The 14215-nt window shown below is 36.8% G+C and overlaps 3 protein-coding genes across 3 annotated transcripts; all 3 read right to left on the bottom strand.

The window, feature by feature from the left end:
- Window positions 1-6715: 6715 nt before the first annotated feature.
- On the bottom strand, window positions 6716-11192 carry LOC105321290 (uncharacterized). Its single transcript, XM_011419552.3, has 3 exons — window positions 8973-11192; window positions 8493-8763; window positions 6716-7007 (listed from the first exon to the last, which is right to left on the bottom strand). Exons 1-3 carry the CDS (start codon window positions 11101-11103, stop codon window positions 6716-6718), a joined length of 2694 nt encoding a protein of 897 aa, XP_011417854.3. The 5' UTR covers window positions 11104-11192.
- Window positions 11193-11220: 28 nt separating this feature from the next.
- On the bottom strand, window positions 11221-11925 carry LOC136276155 (protein IWS1 homolog A-like). The gene has a single exon (XM_066087258.1). The coding sequence runs from the start codon at window positions 11923-11925 to the stop codon at window positions 11221-11223; it is 705 nt and encodes a 234-aa protein (XP_065943330.1).
- Window positions 11926-12249: 324 nt separating this feature from the next.
- On the bottom strand, window positions 12250-12975 carry LOC136276154 (uncharacterized protein C05D11.13-like). Its single transcript, XM_066087257.1, has one exon. It carries the CDS (start codon window positions 12973-12975, stop codon window positions 12250-12252), a length of 726 nt encoding a protein of 241 aa, XP_065943329.1.
- Between the last annotated feature and the right edge of the window lie 1240 nt (window positions 12976-14215).

The raw sequence follows: 14215 nt of genomic DNA, 5'->3' as shown, positions 1-14215 counted from the left end.
CACTAAAAAGAGTTCCAAAAATTGGCTAAGAATGTCTGAGAGTAATTCAGACACTTATCAATACACTCTAAATACAAACAAGCATTCTGAGAGTATTGCATAAGCAATACACGTCCCCTACCGGTTTGTATTATTCTATGAAAGCTTCCAAGCACACAACTATTTCAGAGCTATTGTAAACGAGATGTCATGCTTTAATCAGAGATAAAAGAACAGAGGAAATTAAAACTATATAGTTGATATTGAAATTAAATAGGAAATAGGTAAAATAATACTCTTTATTTCATCTCCTGTAATTTCGCCAAGTCTATTCTGTATTCGCTGGTACAAATTTGTGAAAACAATGCACTGTTATGCACAATATCATTTCTTACCGTCTTCTGTACCCCGAATCAAACCAAACAGTTAAACAGCCCAACCCGACAACGAACCCGATTGTAATAATAATACAAAAAAACCCTGCCGATTAAATTTACAACACAATGCTTGACACTATTTTATAGAATTCATTTGTTTGTTAGAAATGATAAAAGGAATGGTACAGTAAAAGGAGTGGTACAAGTAACGCACAGTATACTGACTACATACTGACCTCGTTTATTCAGTTACACACCGAACCCGATAACGAACCCGAACATTAAAAAATTGGAATATTAAAATTAATTTTCTCGAAAATATGTCAATCAGACGCTACAAAAGTGTAAACTTGATCTGTAGTTTGCCATTTTGAAGCTGTTCAGCAAGTTTCATATTATTCCTCAAATGCATAAAGAAAAAAAGTGTGGAAAACTGAAGTGGGACAGACAGACGGACTGACGGACGGACAGACAGACGGACGGACTGACGGACGCAGAGGAAAGCTATAGTCCCCTCCGGTGAAACCGGTAGGGGACTAATAAGAATGTCTATAATAATAAGAGTTATAAGTGTTCAAACACTTATTAAAACACAAATAATTTAACTCAGACCGAAACGACTAAGGATCAAACTACTTGGGGCCAAACCTACTAGGGTCCGATTTTATCAAGGACCGTACGAGGGGAAAGGCCGAAACGACTCAATTGTTTGTGCTTATTATATATGTGTGTATCTATGCAATGTGTATCGTTCCGATCCTCTCAAATTGTCGTTTAACTGTATTCCACCTGTAAGTGAATTTCCCTATGCTTTATATATATCTATATTATTCACTATGGGCAGGTACATGTCAATTGAGAGTTATTGCAATGTTTGTGCCTATCATATATGTGTGTATCTATGAAATGTGTATCGTTCCGATCCTCTCAAATTGTCGTTTAACTGTATTTCACCTGTATCTCAAGCGACTGTGTAGTGCGCAGCCAGCGCGCTAGGTTCCGTTCGTCATCGAAAGCAAGATCTTTGTCTTGCCTAGATGGCCGAGTGGGTAGCGCGGTGGCCGCTCACTGCTACGAGAATGGGTTCCAGAGGTCGTGAGTTCAAGCCTCGGTCGGGGTGGAGGTGGAGCTCCAACAAAAGTAAATTTCCCTGTGCTTTATATATATATCATATATATATATATATATATATATATATATATATATATATATATATATATATATATATATATATATATATATCAACGTCGCTGGATTCAAGGCATTCAATGGTTGGCTCGACAGATGGAAGGCCCGCTATTCAATCACATCGTTTAAGATCAGCGGAGAAAACGCCAGTGTTGACATGAATACAGTAGAGGACTACAGACAGCGGATACCAGAAATCATCAATGGATACAGAATAGAAGATATTTTCAACTGCGATTAGACCGGCCTGTTCTCTAGACAAAACCTTCAACACCAATGACATTTCCTGCAAGGGTGACAAGAGTGCAAAGAAAAGACTAACAGTGATGTTTACGTGCAGTGCAACAGGAGAAAAGCTAAAGCCACTTGTGATTGGAAAAGCTAACCAACTGCAAGTCAGTTATGAATCAAACAAAAAGGCATGGATGACATAAAAAATAATCAACACCTGGATCCGTGAAATCAACTCAACAATGAAAAAAAAACCCGCTACATCCCGATATTCCTTGACAACGCCTCATCTATTATTCATGAACTTCACCTCAGCCATGTTCAGCTCAAGTTCCTCCCAGCCAACACAACATCAGTTCTGCGACCTTTGGATCAACTCATCATAAGAGCTTTCAAGGCAAGGTACAGAAAACTCATGATCAAGTCTCTCCTCAGCGAAGAATACCACAAAGAGGAAATGGGGCATAGCAGACTAGTTAGCAGTCAACAGTAAATACTTAACTGATAACTACTTTTAATCGAAATGTTCAGTTGTTCTGTCCTTGTCTTGTTCCTTATTCCCTTCAGTAATTCCTTTTATTTCCTAACCAGATTGGCAGCCAATTGTAAAAAATATCTGAGATTTAAGAAGAAACATATACATATATATAAGATACAGTCCCTGAATGTATGAAGAGTATCATTTTTGTTAATTTTAGGTGGAATTGTCGGGGATGTAATAAAACCTACCCATCCAGAAGGCAGATGGAGTGTTGTCACCAAGTTGCCCTAGGGGCCATCATCAGGTGCATCATCTGCAATTTTGACCTCCCACGATCAAGGAAATATCTGATGACACAATACTTTGAGCAGTGTCATCCAGGGGCAAAAGTCTATTACACTATTCAACCTCGCAAGGAAAGACAGGGCTCCAGCAGTCCATTTTTGTTGTATCAACCCCGAAAGTACCCCTAGAATAAACAACAGAACATAAAACCAGGAAACCATTTTATGAGGCTGGGAAAACAGCTAGGAACAATAACAGTGGAACACCAGGAGACATCTCGCCTTTAAGAAGTCCGTCTTTATCTATCTCCTTACATGGCATACATCACTCGTTAATCTATTCGGACTAGACGAGGAACCAACCTTTTAACTCCCTCCTCAGGAAGGTTGTTAGATCCAGTACGAGTGATCCTCATTCTGTTGCTCCACCTGCTATTACCAATCCTGCCACAAGTGTATTATATAGTTTCAAAATTTTAGTTTTCGAGTCAAAATGTCATAATGGCATTAGCACAATAGTACAGCATCACAACCGCCATTTCAAGCACAGATTTCGAATGTAAACTTTTCTTATTCTACAAAAAACACCGACTCAATATGGTGAAAAGTGTTATGGCATATCATGTTTATAATCCCCCCCCCCTTCAGATCATCTACCAAAGGGTATTTTGAAGCGTCAAATCAGAAAGGCATAAGCACGATAAAGTCCCATTACAGCATCACAACTGCTGATTCCAACAGAGATTTGATTGTAACATCTCTCTCTCTCTCTCTCTCTCTCTCTCTCTCTCTCTCTCGTTAACAAATACTTTATTCATGCACTAGTATGTGGTAATATGACCAGCGGCTATATTTACATTCATTTCTAATTTTGAGAACAAGAATAGAATTCCTGGGTCCCCCGCCGTTCAAGCAGTATACTCGTATACTGTACAGTGGAATCATTAAATTTTGTGGGGGCCAATTTTCGTGGATTGCTTAAATTTTACAGGTTCGTGGGGACGTAATTTCGTGTATTCTCTAGAACCTACAAAGGAAATATGATTTTATTACCCTTATTTATTAATTCGTGTAGGATGTTAAATCGTGGATGAGAGGTACCCACGAAATCTACGAAAATTGAACCACCACGAAATCAAATGATTTCACAGTATATGAAATTGCAATATTTTCAAACATTCAGGGCTGCTCCAGAATTAAATGTGTGGGGAGGTTGGGAGGAACAATTTTTTCCCCGACCAACCATTTTTTTTCTATTTTTCCTGTCGCAAATATATCCAAATACTACAATCTAAAATCAAACAAATACCTATTAACATATATAACTTTATTTAAAATGTACGAGACAATATCACTGTACAGTTTTTGTTTGAAATCATATTCAAGTTTCATACTCTGGTTTACATACTGTATAAAATCACATACCCTTATTGCAGAGATATACATGTAAGAAAATGGTCAGAATAGGGGACAGGAAAAACACAAGATGATGCCTTGTCATCTGTTGTCAATATCTGGTCAAGATTGTTCCCATGAAAATGAGTTGCCTGATGGATCATAACATTTGGTTTATATAGTTTGCACATTTTTTGTAGGTTCTCATCTTCAGGACCAAGATTAAAGTCACCTTCTAACACTAATGTGAATGTTTTTGGCACAGTCCTCACAAAATCTGAGATCAGACTCACAAATGTCCCTTTACTCATACTGTGTGGTGTATATGTTACAGCTACAAGTAAAGGATTTTCATCAGTTTTCAACAGTCTAGCCATTAATTGTAGGTCATTTCCATTAGACACTTGTAAACTAAATTCTTCTGATGATTCTTTATGATACTGAGCTAAGCCATGCTGTGTTTTTTCATGAAAGGAATGGTATCCAGTGATTTCATGACTTAGTGAGGTATGAGTTTCTGTGAGACAAATTGTAGTTAGATTTTGAAGAACAGTATTTGCTTTCAAGTCATCTAAATGCAGGTTTAATGATCGGATATTGAGGAAGCCGATGTGTATTTTGTTTTCTGATGGAAGTTGATCTAATGGATGAATCCTATCAAATGTAGCTTGATTTCGCATTCTGTCCATTTCCTGTAAAGCTTGTTGATTAACCTTGATTTTCTGTGGTAAAAAACTCTATCAATTTCAATCCAGTCCTATGTGTTGCTCTACTTAAGACAGTGTACAATTGTCCAGGCATGACTGTTTTCATGGATGGTGGTATTGTGAGGTCCCCAATGACAAATTCATACGTACTTCCCTGTGATTTGTGTGCCGTTATACCAAAGGCTGGAACAATAGGAAACATTGTTCTTTCCACCTGAACAGGAGATTTTGCTGTTAATAAGAAGTTCACTGTCACTGCCTTTATAGGAACACTTCCTTTCAGACGCGAAGGTGTTGTTTTCTTGGCTTCTCTGCCAATATCTGGACTCCCAAATTTCATGAATATAATACCAGCTGTAGGATTTCTGTGATCGACACAAATTTCCTGAACAGTTCCAATGACACCATTTACTAAATGGTCTGAAATATCGATGTGTTTAGTTATCATTGCTTTACAGTCTTTTGCAATGGTTAGTGATGAGGGTAAGCCTCCCGTTTTATATATATTTTCTTCCATTATTGTGATTGGAACTGTATTGGTTGTAGTATCCCTTTTGCTATCTTTAGCTCGAATGGTTATCCTTTCTGGGAGTTGATCCATTTTTTCTTCATTAAATGTAGCAACCTGTTTGTTTGTCAGAAATATTTTAACAGTGGAATCTGGGAAATTGTCAGTATTTGTATTTTCAAGATCTTTTAACAGTTTCATATCTTCATCTATAATGTTTCCTATACGAATGCGTGACAAAATATTTGCATATATGGGATCGTTCTTTTGTCTTACAATTTCATATAGTTCATGAAGTTTAAAATTCTGTGTCCATAATGAACCAGCTAATGCACTGTATCCTGAAGTGGGGTTTTTGAAGACGGGTAAATCGCCTACAGGATTCAATTGCAAAAGGTCTCCTACATAGATCTCGAAAATGTGCTGAAGTGTTAGATGCAAGTGCAATAGACTTCTGGCTCCAAACATAGAAATTTCATCAGCTATTATGAGTTTGACATTGATGTAATTACTTCATAACCTATTCAAATTCTCTGTGCCAGGTTTTTTATATTCAAATTTGTTTGATTTGTCCTTTATTGGTAGATTAAAAGCTGAATGAAGTGTTGTACCATTAATGTTTACTGCAGCTTTTCCTGTAGAGGCTGTTAGCAATACTGTTGGTTGATCAGGACTGTGTGCTGGGGTACGCAAGGCTCTTGTTACACCTTCATATATAGCATTGATCAAATGAGATTTGCCTACACCCCCTCCTCCACTCAGAAAGATATGAAATGGATCAGGTACATTTACAGACAATCTCATAGCTGTGGCCCAATAATAGATGAAGTCAAATAAAAATCTCTGTTTGGAATTTAGGGATTGAATCAACTTGTAAAAATCAGTGTCTGGTAATGTTGATGTTTTTGTCAATGTGAATGATTTATTAGATGATGAACGACGTAAATTTGTTTCTAGAACATCATTTGGTAAGTTATCTGGATTGAGGAATTCATAGTTTGGATCTTCTACAACTGCTCCTTCTTTTTCCTGCTCTATGTTTGCCATAAAATCTTCCCATGCTTCCGGAGCCATGTCATCCGGGTCAAAATTTTCTAAGACTGACTCAACATCGTCATGAAACGGTTCAAATGATTTGATTTTTGGCACAAGTTGTTCTTTTACAATTTCAAAAGAATCTTTGTATGTTGAGTGTGTTTTCAATTGATCTTCTGACCTCCATGGCTGGTATAGTAAGAGCAATCTATGGAAGTATGCCTCCTCATCTTTTTCTTGAGAGACATAATGATATCTAATTACTTGGGGTATTTTCCGCTTTTTCATCTGTCCTAAGCCATCTCTAAGAGTAATAACATTTTCAGAGACTTCCTCATCAACTTCATCCTGTTCTTCTTAGTTGTTGTTTTCACTAGAAGAGGAAGACGTCAATCTGTAGTTTGAAATAAAATCGGCAAATGATATTTGTTCTAGGCTAGATGGTCGAGCAGCATATCTATCGTGAATGGTGGTCGTATATATATCGGTATCATCATCTTCCATTGTGTCAAGAACTGATCTCTGTTTTATTACTCTAGTCCTTTTTTCTTTGAAATCTGTGTCACAAATGCTACAGGAATATTTGATCTTCTAAATGGCATTGACAGACATCTCATTATGGCTTCATGATGTGACACCTCTCGTCCTTTCCTTAGCTGGTTGGCTATATGATACAGTTTGTCAGTTACACCTTTATCGTTAGCCTCTTTACTTGCTTTTTGCATTAGCTCAGACATAGTCTTCTCAGGTTTACAGATGTATGACGTGATGTAAGCTATACAGGCCCAAATTGATGTTATCATTTGGATGTCCATGTTCAATCTGGAAAAAACAGTACAAAATTACAGGACTTAACCACAGGCACCTGACGTCATATATTTTTCTCATAATAAAAATAATACACCGCTTACCTAATAATACACAAGGTACCCATCCCCGCCATCTTGGATTTTTTTAAAACTGTCACATCGCCGTGAATTTTCGCTTATAACTCAGCGGTAACATTTTTCTGCGATCATCTCCCCGTCCGATCGGTCACTCGATTTATTAGCTTACTGCTGATTCAACCAAAACGGCCCATAACATCGTTTATTAATAAAAATATCTCCTCATTCTGCATCTACTGCTGCTGATTTGCGACAAAAGGCTAAAGGGTGGACGGAAGTTGACATCTTTGCGTCATCTTTTGGGATATCCCTTTTCTGATTGGTGCATTTTTTGCAGTATTTTATTAGGGAAAAAATGCACCAATCAGAAAAGGGATATCCCAAAAGATGACGCAAAGATGTCAACTTCCGTCCACCCTTTAGCCTTTTGTCGCAAATCAGCAGCAGTAGATGCAGAATGAGGAGATATTTTTATTAATAAACGATGTTATGGGCCGTTTTGGTTGAATCAGCAGTAAGCTAATAAATCGAGTGACCGATCGGACGGCGGAGATGATCGCAGAAAAATGTTACCGCTGAGTTATAAGCGAAAATTCACGGCGATGTGACAGTTTTAAAAAAATCCAAGATGGCGGGGATGGGTACCTTGTGTATTATTAGGTAAGCGGTGTATTATTTTTATTATGAGAAAAATATATGACGTCAGGTGCCTGTGGACTTAACTACATGAATCAATATATTCAACCGATGATAAAATGTTGCAAAATATTTTTGTATATATATTATCGTTTAAACCAAGCCTTTTTTTCACCATTTTGTCTTTTTGTACCTGTGTCTACATTAAGTACATAATAGACATAAATGAACGATTTTGATTGGATTGTTTGCCTTTTCTAAATTTGTAGCGGGCACTATTCCCAGGGACTATTCCTGCGGCTGGCACTATTCCAAAATCTCGTGATTTACATGTGATTCATAAGTTGTATTATGTACTAAAATATTATGTACTTCTCCCTCAGGAACTGTATTCCTATACTATAGGAAAACAGTTCTCTCTTGAGAAGTCCATAATAGATAAGTATTATAATACCAGTTCCATCTTTAAAATATTATGTCAATCTTAGTTCATAAATTCGGAAATGCAACTTATTTTTTTTCATTGAAATTTTCTTTTTGTTAGACATCCCTGAGCATTGCCTGAATTGGCACTGCATGTTGGGACATTCCACTAAAGTGTGCATGTAGTCTTGTTCTCTTTTGAGGTTGTGAATGTAATGTTCATTGTTAAAGACTCTCTTGTGACACCAAGATACAGAACAGGAATAGAAGCCATGTTCTTTTTCAAAATATTTTGTGAGCTGTTGTCACATTAGCCATACCCTTTTTTCAATGTATTTCTACAACTTCACATATTTATTACCTTAGGCATCTCAGCAACACAGGATTGTAGTTATTCACAAATAAATCTTCAGGTGATCTTTCCATTACTAAGTGGGTTCTGTGTATAGCTGTTCGAAGAGATTTTTTGTATTCTTCATCAGTGATGCCTGCTTTGTCTAGAAGTTTTTCATAAGGTGGCATTTTTTCCTCTTTTGAATATGACTGAACAGCATCAAACATCTTGCCTATAATCTTGGTTGATTTCTGTTTTATCAATGAGGCATCTTCATCATTTGGCACATGTGCAAGAACTGGAATATAAATTGAAAATATACATGTTCTTGTAGGTAATTAGCAATTAAAAAAAAAGAGATACAAAAACAACTATGCATATAGTAACTGAGATATGGCCTGGATGTAAACTTAAATGTCAAGTTGTTCAAGCAGAAAATGTTAGTCATCTTGATTTTCTTTTTTTAAATACTTATACAGTAATACGGAGATGTTTTATATATTTTACCTGTTTGAGGGCTAGGTGGTCTTGGATAATGGAATCGGCAGGTTACAATCTTTTTCTTTGTACAGGTCCTGGTGTGGTGGTGAATCTGACGTGTCAGTACCAGCTGATACAACTCGTAATCCTCATCCTTGTCTGGTAGAACACATTTAACAAACTTATCTGCAAATGCTACAAACTCTTCATCTGGGTCAACATTAAGTTGTGGAGCTCCTTTTACATGTACTGCTGCATGAAAATGAGCAGTTCCTCTGCCCTGCATTTCTTTCCTCAGGTCATAATTTAAAATTTGTCCTACTGGATGAGTTCCACTTAATATCACTTTCTCCCATAGTTGTTCAAATATGTAGTCAATATGACGAGCAGCAGTCACTGGGTTCCTCTGCAGCCACATTCGTTTATCCTGCCAAGTCATCTTGTTAATGTCTTCTTCAGTAAATCTTTCTCCATACTGTCTACCTATAATGCTTATCACTTCTGGCCAATGAAATTCAGCTGCTGAACCTGATATAAAGAATGTATAAGGACCATATTGTCGTAATTTGGCTAACATATCCAAGTGCATCTGTTTGAAGTATTGAGGTGTTCCACGGATGTTTTTAAAAGTGGCAAATATTTGATTTTCAGTTAATAACCTTGAGATTCTCTGTGGATCTTTGAATTGGCCACATGTGATATCTTCTTGAAAGCATTTTCTGCTGGTAATTGAAATACTTTGTTTTATAGCATCTCGTTCTAGCCAGTCCAACGCCATGAAAGTATACTCTGGACTTTCTGCAAATCTGCCATCTTTGGAGAGTAGTCTGGAATTTATGTACTTTTTTGGTGTTAATTTAATTTTCCTTGGGTTCTTCATAATGTATGTATGCTTACCATCAGGAAACAATCTCGGGAAAGACATCTGTTCCCACTCAGCTTCTTTTGTTGTAATGGGTATTTGATCTTCTCCTGGAGCTATGTTCAAAATCTGATTAGTATGCACATCAGGACCATCAATTGGATAAATGCATGTGTCTATATTAACACTTCTTTTATTCTGGAGATTAGTATTAAATTCTGAAGGATTGTTTTCTTCCATTTCATCATCACTCTCAGTTATAGTCCCATCTTCCATCTGAGACTCTGATTTCTGATTTGATTCATCAACATCTAAATGATCCTCCTGATCTGTAACACTGATTGGATTGTGAGTTGCAGCATCCCAGAATTGTGCATCCTCTGCCTCACTTATTTCATGCCAGGTCGAATTAACCTTCACATTTGTATAACTAGAGTGGTTTTTCTTTAGATATTGAAGAGCATTGATAACAAACTGAGGCCTTATATACTGCTTATGCACATGATGTTTATCAGAAAGTCGTCGTTTCAATGCTAAAGATATAATCTGACTTTGGGATGTTGGTCTTGGTAAAGCTGTTTCAACTTTCTCAAGGTTCGCTGGTACAAGAACCACTTGTCCTTTTATTCCATGCTGAGCACCCCTTGGCATTGCAACAATTTTCATAAATGGTATAACTTTAGCGATTAATTGTATCTCCAATGGGTAAAGCTTCTGGAGGACTTCTGGGATGGGTGTAAGTTGTAAACCATTGGCTTGAGCTTGACATGGCATTTTTCCTTTTACTAGTTTGTTGTGGCAGGTGTTACAGATCCAGTCTTCTTTAGTGAGATAAAGGTCTAAATCTGGCTGTGATATCTTTGAATACTTTTTCAAATCAAGCTTTATGACACTTCTTCTGTAAAGTTGACGGCAACAACAGCTACATACGAAATTAGGCCCTTGACTAATAGCCTTTCTGAAGTTTTCTATAGCAAGGTCAAGATCAATTTTTGGAGGTTGACTTCGAGACTTTTGCTTTCTAGTTCTATCAATTAAGCGTTCATTTTCTAGTATGTCATCAGTTCTTGAAGCTCTTGAATCACTTTTCCTTTTCTTATCTTTGTCATTATCTGAGGTGATTTGAGCAGGTGTTCTTGAGCCACGAGAGTCAATCATCCAATTCTTATTTTTGGTATTGTCTGAGGCCATTTGAGCTGGTGTTCTTGAGTCACGAGAGTCACTCTTTCTTTTCTTATCTTTGTCATTGTCTGAGGCAATTTGAGCAGGTGTTCTTGAGGCACGAGAGTCAATCATCCAATTCTTATTTTTGGTTTTGTCTGAGGCCACTTGAGCTGGTGTTCTTGAGTCACGAGAGTCACTCTTTCTTTTCTTATCTTCGTCATTATCTGAGGCAATTTGAGCAGGTGTTCTTCAGGCACGAGAGTCAATCATCCAATTATTATTTTTGTCTTTGTCTGAGGCCATTTGAGCTGGTGTTCTTGAGTCACGAGAGTCACTCTTTCTTTTTTTATCTTTGTCATTGTCTGAGGCAATTTGAGCAGGTGTTCTTGAGGCACGAGAGACAATCATCCAATTCTTATTTTTGGCTTTGTCTGAGGCCACTTGAGCTGGTGTTCTTGAGTCACGAGAGTCACTCTTTCTTTTCTTATCTTTGTCTTTATCTGAGGCAATTTGAGCAGGTGTTCTTGAGGCACGAGAGTCAATCATCCAAGTCTTATTTTTGGCTTTGTCTGAGGCCACTTGAGCTGGTGTTCTTGAGTCACGAGAGTCACTCTTTCTTTTCTTATCTTTGTCATTGTCGTAGGCCATTTGAGCAGGTGTTCTTGAGCCACGAGAGACAATCATCCAATTCTTATTTTTGGCTTTGTCTGAGGCCACTTGAGCTGGTGTTCTTGAGTCATGAGAGTCACTCTTTCTTTTCTTATCTTTGTCATTATCTGAGGCAATTTGAGCAGGTGTTCTTGAGGCACGAGAGTCAATCATCCAATTCTTATTTTTGGTTTTGTCTGAGGCTGCTGGTGTTCTTGAGTCACGAGAGTCACTCTTTCTTTTCTTATCTTTGTCATTATCTGAGGCAATATGAGCAGGTGTTCTTGAGGCACGAGAGTCAATCATCCAATTCTTATTTTAGGCTTTGTCTAAGGCCATTTGAGCTGGTGTTCTTGAGTCACGAGAGTCACTTTTTCTTTTCTTATCTTTGTCATTATCTGAGGCAAACTGAGCAGGTGTTCTTGAGGCACGAGAGTCGATCATCCTATTCTTATTTTTGTCTTTGTCTGAGGCCACTTGATCTGGTGTTCTTGAGTCACGAGAGTCACTCTTTCTTTTTTTATCTTTGTCATTATCTGAGGCAATTTGAGCAGGTGTTCTTGAGGCACGAGAGTCAATCATCCAATTCTTATTTTTGTCTTTGTCTGAGGCTACTTGAGCTGATGTTCTTTAGTCACGAGAGTCACTCTTTCTTTTCTTATCTTTGTCATTATCTGAGGCAATTTGATCAGGTGTTCTTGAGCCACGAGAGTCAATCATCCTATTCTTATTTTTGTCTTTGTCTGAGGCCACTTGAGCAGGTGTTCTTGAGTCACGAGAGTCACTCTTCCTTTTCTTATCCTTAGCATTGTCCACCTGTTTTTGATCTGGTGTCTTAAGTGCCCTTTCCACTTGTTTTTTATCATCATTTTTCTTATCAGGAGTTTTTAAGGCTCTTAACTTTTGTTGTCTTAATCGATTTGCTGCCGGTTTAAGATTATTTTCCTGTTCAGCTAAATTTGAGGAATTTCGTTTTTCTTCCAATTCTTTTCTTCTTTTATTCTGTTTATCAGTCTGATCTTCAAAATACCTTTTCACAGGTGTAAAGCTTTCATTTTTGTTATTCACTATTGAGGATGAAGAGGAAACTGTTCTTGAACTAGTATTTGAACTAATTGATGAAACATTTGTTCCATTCTCAGGAAAACTATTTGCTCCTGTTGAAAACATATTTCTAGTCTCTTTTGTTGATGTACAACATGAATTAGTCTTTGGAAAAATGTCAGCAGTCACTGGTATCATATCACTTTCACTTGATTTGTTTGCTGATGAAGTTTCTTCTCTTCTACGCTTTGAAACAAGTTCTTTAATCTGTTTTTGTCTTTGGTCTGTACTTTTTCTTTTCAGTCTAGGCATCTTGATAATTTCAAGTATGTATCAACCCACAGGAACAACTAAAATTTACATATTGTGCCTGATTTGATATTTCTGCAGGGAAAAAATACTCAAAACTTTCAAGTCATATCTTTTATACACATATCATAAGTCTTGCAGTACTTACCAGTATATTGCATATAAAGCTTATGTTCAAATCAAGGCTTTACTTTATCTTTCATTTTCAAGTAAGCATAACCTAAAAAAAAAAAGTTTATTGACAATCATTTAAACAAAATTATAAACATTCCCATGTTTGTGTCAAAGTAAATACAATCATAACCAATGAAAAACAGTAAATCATAATCAATGAAAAACAGTAAAGTCCTAATTAACACAATTGTCTATTGCATATAAAGTGTCTGTTTAAATCAAGGCTTTACTTTATCTTTCATTTCCAAGTAAGCATAACCTAAAAAACAAAAGTTTACTGACAATCATTTGAACAAAATTATAAACATTCCCATATTTGTGTCAGAGTAAATACAATCATAACTAATGAAAAACAGTAAATCATAACCAATGAAAAACAGTAAAGTCCTAATTAACACAATTGTCTCTTTTAGTTCATGTCTTTGGCAACATTATTTCAGTTCTCTTTTCCTTCTTAGTTGGAGGTTCTTGAGGGGGTGAGGATGTTCCTGGCTGATTCTTTTGTTCTTCTGATCTTGGTTGTGTTGGTTCTTCTTCATCCTGTACCGGTGATGTTGCTTCTTGTTGTGAACCAAGGAGGGACTCCTCATCAAAAGAATACAGGCTGGTTTCAGCCTCAAGCTCTTTAATTCTTTTTTCCAAGTCAATCTTCTCTTTTTTCACTTTTGATAAATCAAGTCGCATCCTTTTAAGTCTCTCTTCATTTTCAATCGCACTCTTCATGGCAGGTTTCAACTCGTTTCCTACTCTTGCTATTTCGCTGCCTAAGTTCCGGATTTCTGTGAGAGTTTTCCACAAATAGTCGCAATTTGCCCTATTCTGTCCACTCAAATTCATATTGCTCATGCACCCTTGTAACTGAAATCCCTTGTTTACAAGTTCTTCACCACATTTCATAATTTTTTCAATCTTCTCCATTGTGATCTGTAAATAAAAAATTGTTACAAGGACTTGTAAAGAGTTGACTTACTATTAAGCGATAAACACAAAAAGAAGTCATGAACAAATTCCATCTGTTTATTAATAGTATTAAAGGTTGCAATGGTGCTGATATAAAAACTACAAGTAC

Source organism: Magallana gigas, chromosome 6 (genome assembly GCF_963853765.1).
Source record: "Magallana gigas chromosome 6, xbMagGiga1.1, whole genome shotgun sequence".
NCBI classification, from domain to species: Eukaryota; Metazoa; Mollusca; class Bivalvia; order Ostreida; family Ostreidae; genus Magallana; species Magallana gigas.
The sequence above is the reverse complement of the archived record's forward strand: the minus strand, read 5'-3'. Positions and strand labels throughout refer to the sequence as shown.